Below are 15,161 nucleotides of genomic sequence, written 5' to 3' on the forward strand. Positions count from 1 at the left end.
GATCAAGTACCGATCTACCGGCAAATTCCATGTTTCCAGCCATCAGCACCCTCCATGTCTGGTGTTATGGATCTATACTGAAGTTGCCTTCATAGAACTCATGAACAGTGGATTCTTTTTAACTTATATTTTTGTGGTTATTGGCTAATTAAACATCTTAATAAAGGTTTATTGACTTTTCTACCCCTTTGATAAATATTCCCTCTCTCTCTCCCATTGAGACTTCTCCTTGGGGAGAGCCGCACATCGAGGGTCTGTAGAAAGTAGCTGTATCCCCCGAAGTTAGCTGTAGGCGCTTCTGCGGCACAGACCCCGCGAATACTCTAATTAGGCTGTTAATTACGTTCTCGGTGGAGGTGATTAATGAGCGAGAGGAGCGCTTCGCCCGCTGCCAATAGCGGCAATGAGGGAGACATAATTGAGTAAGTATTGACATCAGATGCTAGACACGATTTGGAAATTACGTTACCAGCTCCAAAACGGAAGCTGAACCGATGGCATTGGGACACGAAACGGCCGCAGAACATACAGACCAGGTTCTAGCGGGACCCGGGTACTACCCCCAGAGGCCGGAGACAAAGAGCTGACGTAGTAAAATATAACAATAAAATACACATTTAGCTAATCTTGGTTGCGTATTAAAAAATGATGTGGTGCTTTGGGGGGCACTACGCATGCGCACAATGGCAATGCTTGTCCTAGAGGCGTTAGTCTGCTGTGTGCCATCAAGGTATAAGGGGGTAAGGCGTCAGACCTTGAGGAGGTGAAGAATGAAAAAGCAGAGAGGGAAGAGTTATAACTAGCCTAGACATGTCCAAGATTTTTTTAAAGAAAAGCATATTTTGTCCATTAAAATAACATGAAATGGATCAGAAATCCAGCGCAGACGGGGTTAATGTAAATGACTACTGTAGCTGGAAACGGCTGATTTTTGGAGAGGCCCTTTATCACTCCCATCACTCCTGGGTTCCAATGGCCCTTTATCACTCCCATCACTCCTGGGTTCCAACAGCCCTTTATCACTCCCATCACTCCTGTGTTCCAACGGCCCTTTATCACTCCCATCACTCCTGGGTTCCAACGACCCTTTATCACTCCCATCACTCCTGGGTTCCAACGGCCCTTTATCACTCCCAGTACTCCTGTGTTCCAATGGCCTTTTATCACTCCCATCACTCCTGTGTTCCAATGGCCCTTTATCCCTCCCATCACTCCTGTGTTCCAATGGCCCTTTATCACTCCCACCACTCCTGTGTTCCAATGGCACGTTGTGTTTGCTGATCCAAATTTAAGTTTAAAAGGCTAATTAATGGTTAGAAAACCCTTTTGCAATTTATGACAGCCAGAAATTTCCTGGTTATCCAAACAGAACCGTACTGTACTGAAAAAATGTCCCCCGACGCTGAGTATGTTATAAGGCGAAGCCAGCTCGGGGTACACTTATAGTCAAAAGCAACGAACTTACCGAGGTTTCTAAATATTTCTCCACTGCTGTCTTTATCTGGATCAAAGTCGGACGGCTCCACGTAATTATCAACCTTGAGAAAATAAAATAAACATTTAAAGCAACATTTATTCTACAGGATAACTCATCGGCGGACCTCGGAGGAAACCCACCCTTCGGAATACAAAGATAAACTGCTTCGATGTCATTAACCTGCAACTCACAGCGCAGCGAATAAACAAAGGTTTCGTTCAAACCAGGACACGTTTTTCAAACACTGCCGACGTCGGCAAATTGTTTATAACGGTTCTTGTGAAACGAACGGAGACGTTAATGAAAGAGAGGTGAAATAGCTGACGTGGAGAGAAGACACGTAACGGAATCTCACCTGAACTCTGCATGGATGTGTAAGTTCAATGCTGTGACAGCCACCAACTTTCAGTCCATCGTCAATGAAAATCTAGAGGAAAAAAAAACATTGACCAACTACTAATGGTGCCAAGAAACGCAGCACAGAATCCGTGATGTAACTCAGGGAGAGGCTACAAAATCAGGGGGCAGATCGCGCACTTGGGCCATGAAGCCCAATAAATGCCCCGTTGCACAATGGACCAGTTCCAGGCAACATCTCCCCAACCAGCCAGTTTTACGGTGCCGGCTCAGCACAACCTCCATAGACTGCATTAAAAGGTTAAAGACACGGCATGCCGTGATATGACATCATATGACATCAGAGGTGTCAGGATGCTGACTACTGAGGGGCAGCTGGTGACGCCTCCCGGGGGGGGGGGGGGGGATACACCACTGCATGGTATGGGATAGATCACAGTTTCCCAGGATAATCCAATCTCCCTAAATGACCCCACGTGCACGCGGAATACATCTTAATCTCCGTGAGCGGACAGGTTGAGCGAAAGCTCGTCACCAATTAGCGAGTTGTCTTGAATGTCGTCCTGTATATTTATTTATATTTAATGTATAATATATAATATATATACCTGCTCCTCGGATTTCTCCGGTTGCGCGTGATTCCTATCAGTGCCGTCTTCCTCAGGGATGTTCTCATCTTCTACCATTTTCCTGAAATCCGTCCCTCGAGGGCCAAAGAGTTGTCCTTGCAAGCGGTCCGAACGGGAAGACGCCACTCGCCTTTCTGTTTGGGGGGAAAAATATTATTTGGTTAAAGGGACAATAACAAGAAGTCGTTTCTCTGGAGCATTACCTACAGTATAATACGCAGTGATGCGGTTTTATTGTTTCATATTGCTCTGATAAACACCCCTTATCTGCAGACCTGGAGGCGGCCATTGCTGTCAGTCATGTGACCTCCGGGTGTCTTCAAGAAACATAATAATATATTTATTTGATTATATTTTATGTTTATTTTTTTGTTGCACTGAAGGGGGTACGTATCTACCCCGGGTATAACATTTTAGCAACATATGCTTATACAACGAGGGGGTCTCCTTTCCACTTTACGTGTGATTCACGGCCCCCCGTACTAAGCTTCCTCCTCTCCCGCTGCTAGATACCTTCTGCTAATGTAAAAAAAATATAAAGTTTCATCCTTCCGTAAAGACAAAAAAAAAAAAAAGACATCTGCTCGGAGCTGGCCCCTCACAGCCGGATCCGGATCAGGTATGAAAATAATATTCTTCACGAGCTGGAAACGTCCGTCTTTCAACATCAAACAATAAAGCGGATGAGGCTGGAGCTGCTGCCCCCCCCAAGTATTAAAGCTAATCATAGATGCCCCCCAGTGCCACTCAGCTGTAAGAATTAATGGTCTCGATACGGGCTTTCAATAGAATACGTTACCCCCCCCATTTGGTTTCTGGCCCCCCTACTCACCTACCTTTTTGTTATTGACGGGATAATCTCATCATAACGGCACAAAAGGGTAAAAAAAATAAAATAAAAAAAATAAAAAAAAAAAAAAGATACCTTTTTGGTCATCTCGCCATGAGACGCTGTAAAAAGGGGGATTGAAGAGGAACCCAAGAGCGACGATTCTTCGGGGGGTCTCTCCGTTAAACAAAAGCGTTGTTAAGGATCTTACGGCACGCGTTTCATTCGACATCAGGAGGAGCCCGCTCCTATTCTTCCTCGGAATATCTATTTCTTGTGCTCCCGACATGCGGTCCTTTTGTAAGAATCCCGCTTCCTTTCAGAAGCACAAAATTGGGGAATAAAATAATTTACCAAAAGCCTGCTTTTTTTTTTAGCGAATGCGGAACGGGTCTGCGTGGCAGAGAGGTGAACGCTTACAGCCGCGATGCTTTATTTCACGTGTTTCTCCGTATGGACGTCTAGAAACACACATTATATATATATATATATATATATATATATATATATATATAACGTGTAGACGGGAGACGATGGGAGCCGCTGATACCCTACGGGAGGTCGGCCGGCGGCGAAGTCCTTTTTTAGCTCATGGACAAGGGAGAAAAGTTTTACCGGCTTCTAAAACAGGGTCGGTTCTTAAAGCCGAGGCGTCCACGTCCCACCCAAGATCCAAGTGGTCCGCAGAAGATACACATGCCCCGAATCCGCTATTTCCGAGGACTGTCCGGGGGGGGGGGGGGGCTTACCGGCTCTTTAAAGAGATGGAAACGATCCATGCTTCAAAATGGAATAGTAGAAGAACGAACCTTTGGGTCTGTATTAAGGGGACTTAATGCCCGGCTATAAGGTGATAAATTAAAGGGACACCCCAGCCGCCATATGCACTTTAATGACAGGTCCCTTTAATTTGTCCCACTGCCCACCCCCCCCCCCCCTTACAAATGCATGGAGGGGATTCTGCAAAAGAAAAACGATATGTAATAACTGGTTAAATAAAGGCAGGCTGTGATAATATAGAGCATTAAAAAAGCTTAATTATATAGAAACGGGTATCGGCCGCTTTTATTAATCTGTATCTGGATCGCTGGATGATATTTTAACGCCGGGTAGTCTCAACGGTTTTAATCTTTACGGGGAGGAAAACAGGCTTTGTTTTGGTGGCACAAAGAGTGGAAGGGTTGGGGGTCTCGGCTCTGTATCTGCAGCCACCGACTTCCCCTTCTCACCGGACCCAAACCACGGGGTTTTTTTTTTTCTTTTTGGACGAATGGTTTTTTGAACAAACAATTTCAGGTCAAAAACAAGCGGCCCCCGGACGCCCGAGCGCAGCTGTGATCGCGCAAGTTCCCCAAAAGAGGGGCCAGGATGCCATTAAAGCGACCGTCCGCTATCTCCGAAAACAGCACAAACATTTAAAGGGACCCCGCAGCTGTCGTGGGCATTAAAGTGTACGTGATGGCTGAAAAGTCCCTTATGGCGGGGTTTATAAAGTCCACGTTGAGTACCCCCCATGCAGACCCTCGTTCCGTGGAGTGCGGAGCCCATTCCAGTTTTAATCGTGATGCATTAAGACACTTTTACGGAGCACAAGGAGATAAAAGGGTGACTTTAATCGCAAATAAAGGGAAAAATGGGGAAAAAAATGGGGATATATATATATATACATACATACATACATACACATACACACCACTAGAAATAAGACTTACGAGGCTCTTTATCCCCCCCGTACAGAAATGCCGTGCGGTCGGACTTGCCGATGTTTCTAGAGCACTTGTCCCTAACGCTCCCCTGGAACCGGCGTAATTTAATTTCTCCGATCGTTATCCTCTTCCCGGTGAGTTTCTCCGCACGCTTATGGGGTTTGTTTTTTATGCATAATGTAAAAGGTGTTTTCCGTGGCAAGCTTTCTAGTTATTATGTGCATGGGCTAGCAGAACAATAACACGGAGCGACAGAAGAAGCAGATGTTGCCGAGCGAGGTGTGAATTAAAAAACAACTCGTAATTTTCATGTGGGATTCGCCGCGGTAAAAACCACAACCTCCCACCTGGAAACCGAGAGCGGTTCTCCCCTGCCCCCCGTCTCGTCCACGCACACCGTGAATCTGCCTAAGAATATGGCATTTTAATACAAATTAAATATATATATATATATATATATATATATATATATATATAGCATTTAAATGCCTAATATTGCTGAGAGGGTGGTGAGTAAGTGGGACCACCTCCCAGCAGAGGTGGTAGAGGATAATATAGTGATAAAACATGCATTTATGGCAGTTTCACCTGTAGGAATATGGCTGAAAGATCCAAGGAACTGTCCGTAAGTCTGATCCGGAATACCAAGGAAGCGATTCAAGATGTCACAAGCAGACTTTTCTTCTGATCTCGAAGGACGTTCTGCCTGAGGACTCGGCATGACCCCCTGCTTCATCCTAAAGGGGGGGAGGGGGATTGGGAGTACGTTAGCAGATATTATATATATATATATATATATATATATATATATATATATATATATATATATATTCATTATATAGCACCATCATATTTCACAGCGCTGTACAACGGGGTAAACAGGACACACCTAATAATCCATAGTTTAATAATATGGATTTACAGAAACAAGAAGGTAAGAAGGAACCTGATCAAAGGAGCTTACAATCTAAAAGAGGCTGTGGTATATTACACCAGAGGCAAAAGTGCCAGCCTTAGTAATATTGCCCCAAAACACGAAATTACATATAAATAAAGTCAATTCCACTTTCGATCATTTAGTGGTTTCAATATCAGGTTTCATGGAAAAAAAAAATAAAAAAAAACAATAAAAAAAAAAACCCTATAAAACCACTTCCGAAATATATAATTATTACCCAGCTTTGATGGTTGGACCCAAGTGCAATTACACACGTACTGTCCCTTTAAATCTCTATATAATAATACAAAAAATTATTTTATATATATATATATTTAGTTTATATACTTTTTTTTTATCTATTTTAATCTATTAATTATTCACCAAATCATAGCCGTATGCGCACCTCCCACGAGACAAAACCCACCGACTTCGCTAACCACAGCATCTCGGTGGGTTATATGCAAATCGCGGCGGTTCTCGGGCGGAAACGATGTCTATTTAACCATACAGATTTTGGTGGTTTATTTGGGTTTAAAACACGGTGTCCGAAACGTTTATTTCATTTATTACAGAAAAAAAATATCGTTACGTGATCTCAAAAAGATTGATCATTACATCACAGGATTAGAATCTGGATACATTGTAAGAACGTGATCATGTGATCATTAGATCGGATGTTTCCGAATACGTGTGAAAAATGTCTATTATATCAAAAAAGCATTATTTCCGTGGAAAAATGGTTAAATAAATATACAGATCAGAAATACTCTATCCAATAAAGAACATCCATGAGTCCATTTCTTTAAATATTTTGTATTAAATATTAAAAAATTGATTAAAATATTCTAAATAGTTTTATTATTTTATTCATTTTATTTTTTTTGGAGGTCCTGTTAATCTTTGAGACCCAAATCCCTTTGTCCCCTTTTTCCTCCCCTGATGTTTAATTAATTTGATGACGTTAATACAGCTATCAAGTGTCCCTGTTTAGGGAGCACAGTCTCTACTTTGAATCTAAGTCTCTGATGCCCTTTTTCCTCCCCGATGCCCCTTGTGTTAGGCGCTCAGAGTGAGTCCTGGGTGTTATTGTATCACAGGGTGCGATAGAAAGATACAATAATGTGAATATAAACCAACAGATGATTTGTTTACAAATAAAAACGTGTAAAAAAAACACAGAATTCTAAAAGCTTTTCTCAATTAACGGTCACACCTCATATCCATCCAACATTCGAAGGGTCTAGAAAAGAGGGACATCCGGGGAGGAAAAACGCATTTGAGGACTAAAAAAGGGGGGTATGTTATGATGGTACATCGTTGTAACTATAGGTTAGTCCTACAGGGGTCTACAGCTATATATATATTATATTATATATATATATATATATATATATATATATATATATATATATATATATATATATATATATATATATATATATATATATATATATATATATATATATATATATATATCATAATAAAACATTATATATAAAAAAAACTAAAATATAAAACAATAATAAAAATAAATAAAAATAATTAGATTCCATAAATAAAATGCATTAGTCTTCTACTTAGTTACATGAATAGCTGTCAATATGTCACAAAGTCACAGCCCTTGGACATTATATATATATATAGTCACAGCCCTTGGACATACATATATATATATATATATATATATATATATATATATATATATAGTCACAGCCCTTGGACATATACGTACACCGAAACCCCCTTACACAAAACTTTTGTGATCATTTAAAAATGTTGTGAGTAATGTCTCCACCTGTTCTCAAGCAGGGATGAACCTGTATGCAGGTGTGCATTATTTTAACCCCTGCTTTTCACTGAAGGTGTGCATTATTTTAACCCCTGCTTTTCACTGAAGGTGTGCATTATTTTAACCCCTGCTTTTCACTGAAGGTGTGCATTATTTTAACCCCTGCTTTTCTCCGGAGACAATCATAAGATAATAAAAGGTTCTATCAGATGGCACGGTGTCGGCATTCTATTGTTAAGATGTTAAAGTTAAGATATAACGTATCAGATGCAGATCTGGGCTGCAAAGGGTTAAGGAAGTCTGCAAGGAAGTTTTAACGGAAGAAAAAAAAAAACAACAGACAGAAGCCACAACAGTCTCTGGTTGGTAAAACATCTGTTTAGTGTCACTGAAGTTGGCTCAACATCACTAAAAACTGCAAGACATCAGCTCACAGAGGATCGCCGACCCCCCAGGTACGTGGCATCGATTAATACATTCCCGGGGTATTTATTGGTCTAGAACTCGATTAACCCCTTCTTCAGTTGGCCTAGGGGTTTATAGCTTATTATTATTCCCCGCTGTAAAGACTCAAACCTTAATCAGTCGTTGGTCTCGTCGCAGATTCAGGAGCCGTATGTCTGTCCCATGCATGTTTAATACCCTCACTGTATTACCCTCTACCACCTCTGCTGGGAGGCTGCTCTGCTTATCCACCACCCCCTTCAGCAAGCCAAAAATGTTGCAGCGCTAGGCTATTTCCCCACAAGCCTCCCCCTGATAAATACTCCTGCTGGGGAGGAATAAGATACTGCGCAATCACAACACAGTAACCTACAATCACCCGGGTTCTACCTGGAAGATCGTAACGGCGGAATATTGAAGAGAATTAAAACGAATTAATGCCACGAGATTTGTAACAAATGATTTGTGAACCTTCCCCGCATCTAAATCTAAAGACTTTATAATAAGGACTGGATTAGCAAAGCCGGGGGAAAAAACGGGGAGGAAAATTTTTTAAAAATAAAGGAACTTTTTCCGTGATGAAGGCGCGTGACCTTTCTACACATCGGAACATTTATTTCACAACCACAATAAATTGAGTCCAATAAATTATTCATCACGCAACATTTCCCATAACGCGTGAATTTCCGCAGGAATGTTTACTATCCGGCCGCCCCGGTTACTTAAAGCTGCGTGGCAACCGGCGGCCTGCGCGCAATTAGCAGGGAATGCATTCAATTAGCCGGGGTAACGCGGCAAACAAGCGATTCCCGGAGATCTCACGGACGGCTGCGGGTTTCGATAAATATTTCGGCAAAAGAAAGAATTTCCATGATTTATGCGCCAGGAGCCTAAACCTGCGGCTATATTAGGGGGATATCTAACGCTAGAGAGTCAGAGGCTTATATGGAATGGAAGGAAGTTTTGCTTTAGTGAGAAGGTGGTAGATAAGTGGAACAGTTTCCCAGCAGATGCGGTAGAGGCTAATACTGTGAGAGGTTTTAATTATCCATGGGACAGGCGTATGGCTCCTGCATGTAAGGCGAGACCAGGGACTCGGTGGGCCGGAGGGTTCCCAGATGCTGTCTTATCTATGTTAGGGTGCATTGTATTTGTAGCCAAGGGGCATTTAACCAGCTGCAGCTCCCATCACTCCCAGCCCAAAGTGTCAGCTGCAGCCACCCTGTATTGTGGTAAAAAGAGGTCACATTACAGCATTTATCTGTGAAAATTATTAAATCCCCCCCCCCATGCATGTTTTGATTTCCCCCATATTTTATTTTATTTTTTTGCAATAAACGTGAAACATTTACTCTCCGTAATGCATATATCTGAATCTAGAAGGGAACCTACCAAACCTCTCTGTCCGGGATGCACTCAGCGATAGGAAACAGGCTATTTTCTACAGCAAGCGGCACTGACTGCTGGGAAATGTAGTTCTTTTCACTTCCTGATCGTTGGGAAGGCGGCATTGTGGGACTACATATCCCATGACGCACCGCGCAGAGTCTTTTTACGATACGGGTGCTGTTGCTAGCCTAGCGATGGTGTAACCGTTTCACTGCCGGGGAGGTGCAGATGTGACAGCATTCTATTTCCATACTGTAAACCATGTGGAAATATATATCTTACGGGATTTCTTACCAATTGTATTATAAAAATATATGAAATGAATGCATTTTATGAAGTTAGTACGCCTACATCTATCAAGTGTCCCAACAGTCCCGCTTTGCGCCAGACAGTCCCTGATTTTGCCACTCAGTTTATGTCATTTTATGTCATTAAATGCTTTAACCATGATCGCATCAACAAAGAGTTCTACAAATGTGCTGATAGATTGTCGGTTATGATGTCATATCACATGAACAAATAACTCAAATGAGTTCTTTCTTTATTCCAGACTCTGATAATTGTGATGACCCTACAGACAGTCACCGCCCTGAACAATGCCTTGTGTATCCAGCCTGGGTTTACACTGCTTCGGTTTGGGACTCATGTCTTCTACTTTGGACAGAAAGGTTGGCCCAAGCGCTCATGCCCTACGGGGGTCTTCCTCGTGGACCTGAAAAACAATGAGCTTAAACTCCGTCCCACCTTATTCAGCAACGACTCGTGTTACCTGCCCCCCCTGAGACAGCCTGCTGTATGCAGCCTCCCGTCGGAAAGCGGTGAGGTCAAGCAGTACCTGATCCATGGTGGAAAGACACCAAATAATGAGTTATCTCACAAACTATACATTATGTCAAACGCGTCCTTGGCCGGAAAGAAAGTCACCCTGTGCTGCTCCGAGAAAGACCTTGAGGGGGACGTCCCAGACGCAAGGTATGGTCATTCCATGAACGTGGTACATAGCAGAGGCAAGTCGGCCGTGGTAATATTTGGAGGAAGGTCTTACTTGCCATTAAATCAGAGGACCACAGAAACATGGAACAGCGTTACTGACTGCCAGCCGTTGGTCTACATGATAGACCTTCAGTTTGGATGTTCTACTGCTTATGCTCTCCGAGAGCTGCAAGACGGAATTTCCTTTCATGCCTCCTTGGCCAAGAATGACACAGTCTATATTTTGGGTGGCCACTCCATTGAAAATAATTATAGGTCCCGAAATATCTATAAGATTAAGGTCGATCTACCCCTTGGAAGCCCAAAGGTGACTTGTACAGTCTTACAAGGAGGTATCTCCTTCTCTAGCTCTATCCTAACCCAGACAAACCCAGACGAGTTTATTATTGTTGGCGGATACGTATCGGACAGCCAGAAAAGGCTAACTTGTAACAGATTGTGTCTGAGTGAAGATACCATAGATATCCAGGAAATGGAGGCTCCTGATTGGACAGGAGAGATTAAACACAGCAAGATGTGGTTTGGTGGGGACATGGGGCATGGAGTTGTGTTAATGGGTGTTCCGTGTGACAATAAACATCAAAATTCAGAGGGGAACTTCTACTTTTATATATTGAACCTTGGACAAAATGAGGATTTGATGATACAGTCATGCAGCCAAGGATCGACAGAGGAGCAAGAAGAGTCCACACCTTTGGAAGACTCAGAGGAGTTCACATTCAGCAGCATCTTTGATGAAGATGTATATAACGAAGATGACGAAGAAGATGAGTCCGAAACTGGATACTGGATTGACTGCTGCAAGGACTGCAACATAGACATAAACACGTGGGTGCCATATTATTCCACCGAACTAAACAAACCAGCCATGATCTACTGCTCTAAAGATGGTGGCCACTGGGTGCACGCCCAATGCATGGACTTGTCGGAGAGCACGCTTATCCACCTGTCTGAGAACAACGTCAAGTATTTCTGCAATGACCATGTCCAGTTGTCAAGGGGTCTGCAAACCCCCAAGAAGACGATGCCTCCTCAGAAAGCACCAATGAAGCCGATTAGGAAGAAAAACTCTATCAAGCGAATACCAGAAGGGAAGAAATCCTTCCTCAGGCGTTTGTTCGAGTGAAGGCATGATTGGTTGTTACCATAGAAAATTAACTTGTTTTTCTTTTCTATTTTCTATTGGATTTGTCTCTTTTTGGCTATTAAATTCTACCTGATAAAATAAAACACAGAGTAGCATCCTGGAAACTGGTGCATTTGTGCTTCTTAAGAACTAAATCTGACTTCCCATTTATGAAACGATGTTTATTGTGAAGTATGACGTTATTGTTAATTTATGATATTTTTTGTTGTTTATCATATTGTACTAAATTACCTCATTTATGTAATCCATATAATTGAGAAAATTCAATAAAGATGGTTAAATAAATACACTGCGTGGACACAAGTATTGGGACACCTGACCATTACACCAACAGGGACTTTGATGACATCACATTCTAAATACATAGACATTAATATGAAGTGGGTCCCCTCTTTGAAGGTATAACGGCTTCCACTCTTCTGGGACAGCTTTTTAGGGTGTTTTTTTGGGGTGTTTTGTGGGAAATTTTGCCCATTTATCCAATAGCGTGTTTGTAAGGTCAGGGGCTGATGTTGAGAGAGACGCCCGGCTCGCAATCTCCGTTCCAGTTCATCCCAAAACATGTTTGATGGAGTTGAGGTCAGGGCTCTGTGCGGCCGGTCAAGTTCTTCCACCGCTGTCATGCTGGAATAGAAAAGGGTCTTCCCCAAACTGTTCCCAGAACTGCAGAAGACCCCAATACATTTACAATGTAGACACCATGACAATTTAAAGGGATCACTCAGCTATCATGTACATTAAGGTGCGTATAATACCTGGAGTGTCCCTAGATTAGGTTTCCAAGACCTCCACTTCTTTGATCCCCCTGTTTTTTTATCTCTGAATATCCCGAAATCCAGGATTGTTCAGGATACCCGGAAACCAAAATGATCTAGAATGTCAGGATTTCCTTTCCGACGGTTGCCAACCAACGTACTGCTCATCCCCGCGGCAATGAACGAGTTAAGCCCCCCCCCCTCCCACCGTCCCGGATCTCACGCGGCTCTCTTCAAACGACCCCACGGGCGTCAGAAGATTTGTAATTAATCTAATCCTGATTACAATAAAAAATAATTCCAGATAATACGAGACGAGAAAATGTTCCGAAATTGATTCGAGGGTAACGTTTCCTGCAGACAAATGTGATTTGTTAATGGAATATGTTCTAGTCATTGTTGTTTCCATTCAAACCTTTAGCAGTTGTTTCAAATCTCTAAAGCAATTACTTAATTCTCCGACTGAGGACAGAGAGTAGAGAAAGCTTTGTAAGAACGTCATCTGATCAATGTGAGCCCAAAAAAGCTATTAATTAAGCCGCTCGTTTGCGAGACCCGTGTTAGTTTACCTTTGTAAAAAGCTGCTATAAGAAAATAAAGCCTTTTGGGTTTTTTTCTGGATTTTTTTGTTTAACGTATTGATGAAATAAAAGTACATCTGGACGTCTTCTCAGTTACAAGATACATCGACAACCGGCACTTGTTTATGGAAAGTAGGTATTTCCTTGATACACCTTCTGCATCATTATCCGCGTGTTCTTCTGAGCCGGCACAGAGGCTACAAATGAAGCTTTTTATACTGTAGAAATGACTGGTTTGTGTTGCTTTTGTTTCCTCTAAATGAATCGCAAACAATCTGGTGGAGAACATATAATCGGTGGATGTTAAGATGAATTGTCGCAGAGAGCAATCAACGTTATTGATTAACGTGACAAAGCATGGGTTCAAACCGTAAGTGACTGGCACGAGCTTCCGTAGCTAATCAAACTGTGTTAACAACAACAAAAAAAGAGAACATGGACCCATTATTCTACCAGGTGTTCCAATTCAGAGCCAAAAAAACTAAAGTCTACGTGCAGGTGTCTGGAATGAAAGGGACTTCGAAGCAGGGTCTTCCAGAAAAGTACGGTAGATGCTGCCAAAGGGAATAGGTACGCTATGTCCCGAAAGTCTCGCGGCACAGATGGAGCAAGAACATGGTGATCGTGTTTGGACATGGACTCATCTGTGGTCCAGCTTTGCTGTTGGGGTGGCCATTGGAGATCAAGTCATTAGCTTAGAGGTGTCCACCAAGCAGGGGTGTTATATTGTGCCCTGCCGGCTCTTTGGTGTGAAAGGTTCTCAGGTTCTTGGGGGCTCTTACGGGCTTCTTGGTGCACAAAAGGGGACCTTTTCATGCCGATGCTAACATCTGCTGCCAATTAATTTTGAATTATTTATTACCAGGCAGACATCAAGTATTAGCACAATCAGGGAAATTAAACGACTGATTAAGGTCTAGGGTCTTTACAGCAGGAGAAACGGGTGACTGGATGAGACCGAACGGGGCCGATCTGCCGGCAGATCCAATGTTTCTAGGTTATCAATGGCTTATGTGGAACATTGTCACATACATTTTATTTCCATAATATTATTGCCCATAACTGAATTCCAATTACCCCCTTCTAATGACATATTTGGAGACAAGGCATTTAGATCTACAATAGGATTTATATACGAGAAGACGGAGCTTGTAGGGGGTCCCAAGAGTTTGTTTTATTCCCATACCTGGCAGCTCCTAGAGTTTTTACCCCAATCTCAGGGTCTCAGGGTCACACAATCTGGAGCTGACTCCTTCATATATAAGACTCCCCATTGGTGCTTTTGCTGCTAGTATGTTATGGTTGATATCCCTGCTTGAAGGCAGGTGAGTCAATTAAGTGTATCTTGAAATAATGACAAGTAGATGTTGTTATTTGAGCCATTTCATTTAGCCGGTCACTACATGGAATCTTCTCGTAGGGCTATTAAAGGGTTAATATTTAAAGAGTCTCAGAGGGTCAGCTCATGTATAGTAACCAGGCACAGTTATGTCTTTGCCACCTAAATGGGGCATTAAGTAGGTAGCCATGAACAACACGCTTACACTTTACAAAAGGGCAAGTAACGGGGCAAAAGACCTAACTGCTTATACCCCTCGGCATGCTGGGTCAAAAACCCACTTGAGTTAAAGTATTTTATTTCAGCGCCCCGTAAACGGCACCCCTGAATCGCAGCGATCGAGTAACCGTTAGTAACATTGTGTGCGTTTTATATATAGCCACAAAGCAGGCAAGACAGGAAAAGTTAATTATATCCCTTCACTTCCCCGATACGGTTCAGCGGTTCCCCTACGAGAAACTAGAAACACAGAGGCTCGGATGTTCAAACCTTTATTGAAAGTCAAAGAACAACAAGACAACAAAATATAACAAGGTAACACAATGCTATGTGTGTGAACGCCGTTTCCTTGTACAACTGAACAGTAAAATGAATAAAATATGTATTATGTTCCAATAAAATGCACCCTGGAGTCCGGAACTGCCTTATTCCTCCTCCGACATTCCGTACTGTGAGGTTTATTTATTGCATTTCTAAAACACTTAAAAAGCATAAACATATAGTGTAGCTACACCTTGAAGGAACAACAGCATATAATAAAATCATATAATCAAGTATCTGAGGTAG

General features: G+C 42.3%; 1 protein-coding gene across 1 annotated transcript; it reads left to right on the plus strand.

Annotated features, from left to right (window-relative positions):
• Positions 1–10,125: 10,125 nt before the first annotated feature.
• Positions 10,126–11,679, plus strand: LOC149280173 (V(D)J recombination-activating protein 2-like). The gene has a single exon (XM_089500729.1). It carries the CDS (start codon positions 10,126–10,128, stop codon positions 11,677–11,679), a length of 1,554 nt encoding a protein of 517 aa, XP_089356855.1.
• Positions 11,680–15,161: the final 3,482 nt, after the last annotated feature.

Source organism: Sceloporus occidentalis, unplaced genomic scaffold, assembly GCF_023333645.1.
Source record: "Sceloporus occidentalis isolate IW3139 unplaced genomic scaffold, rSceOcc1.0.p SCAF_158, whole genome shotgun sequence".
Lineage (NCBI taxonomy): Eukaryota > Metazoa > Chordata > Lepidosauria > Squamata > Phrynosomatidae > Sceloporus > Sceloporus occidentalis.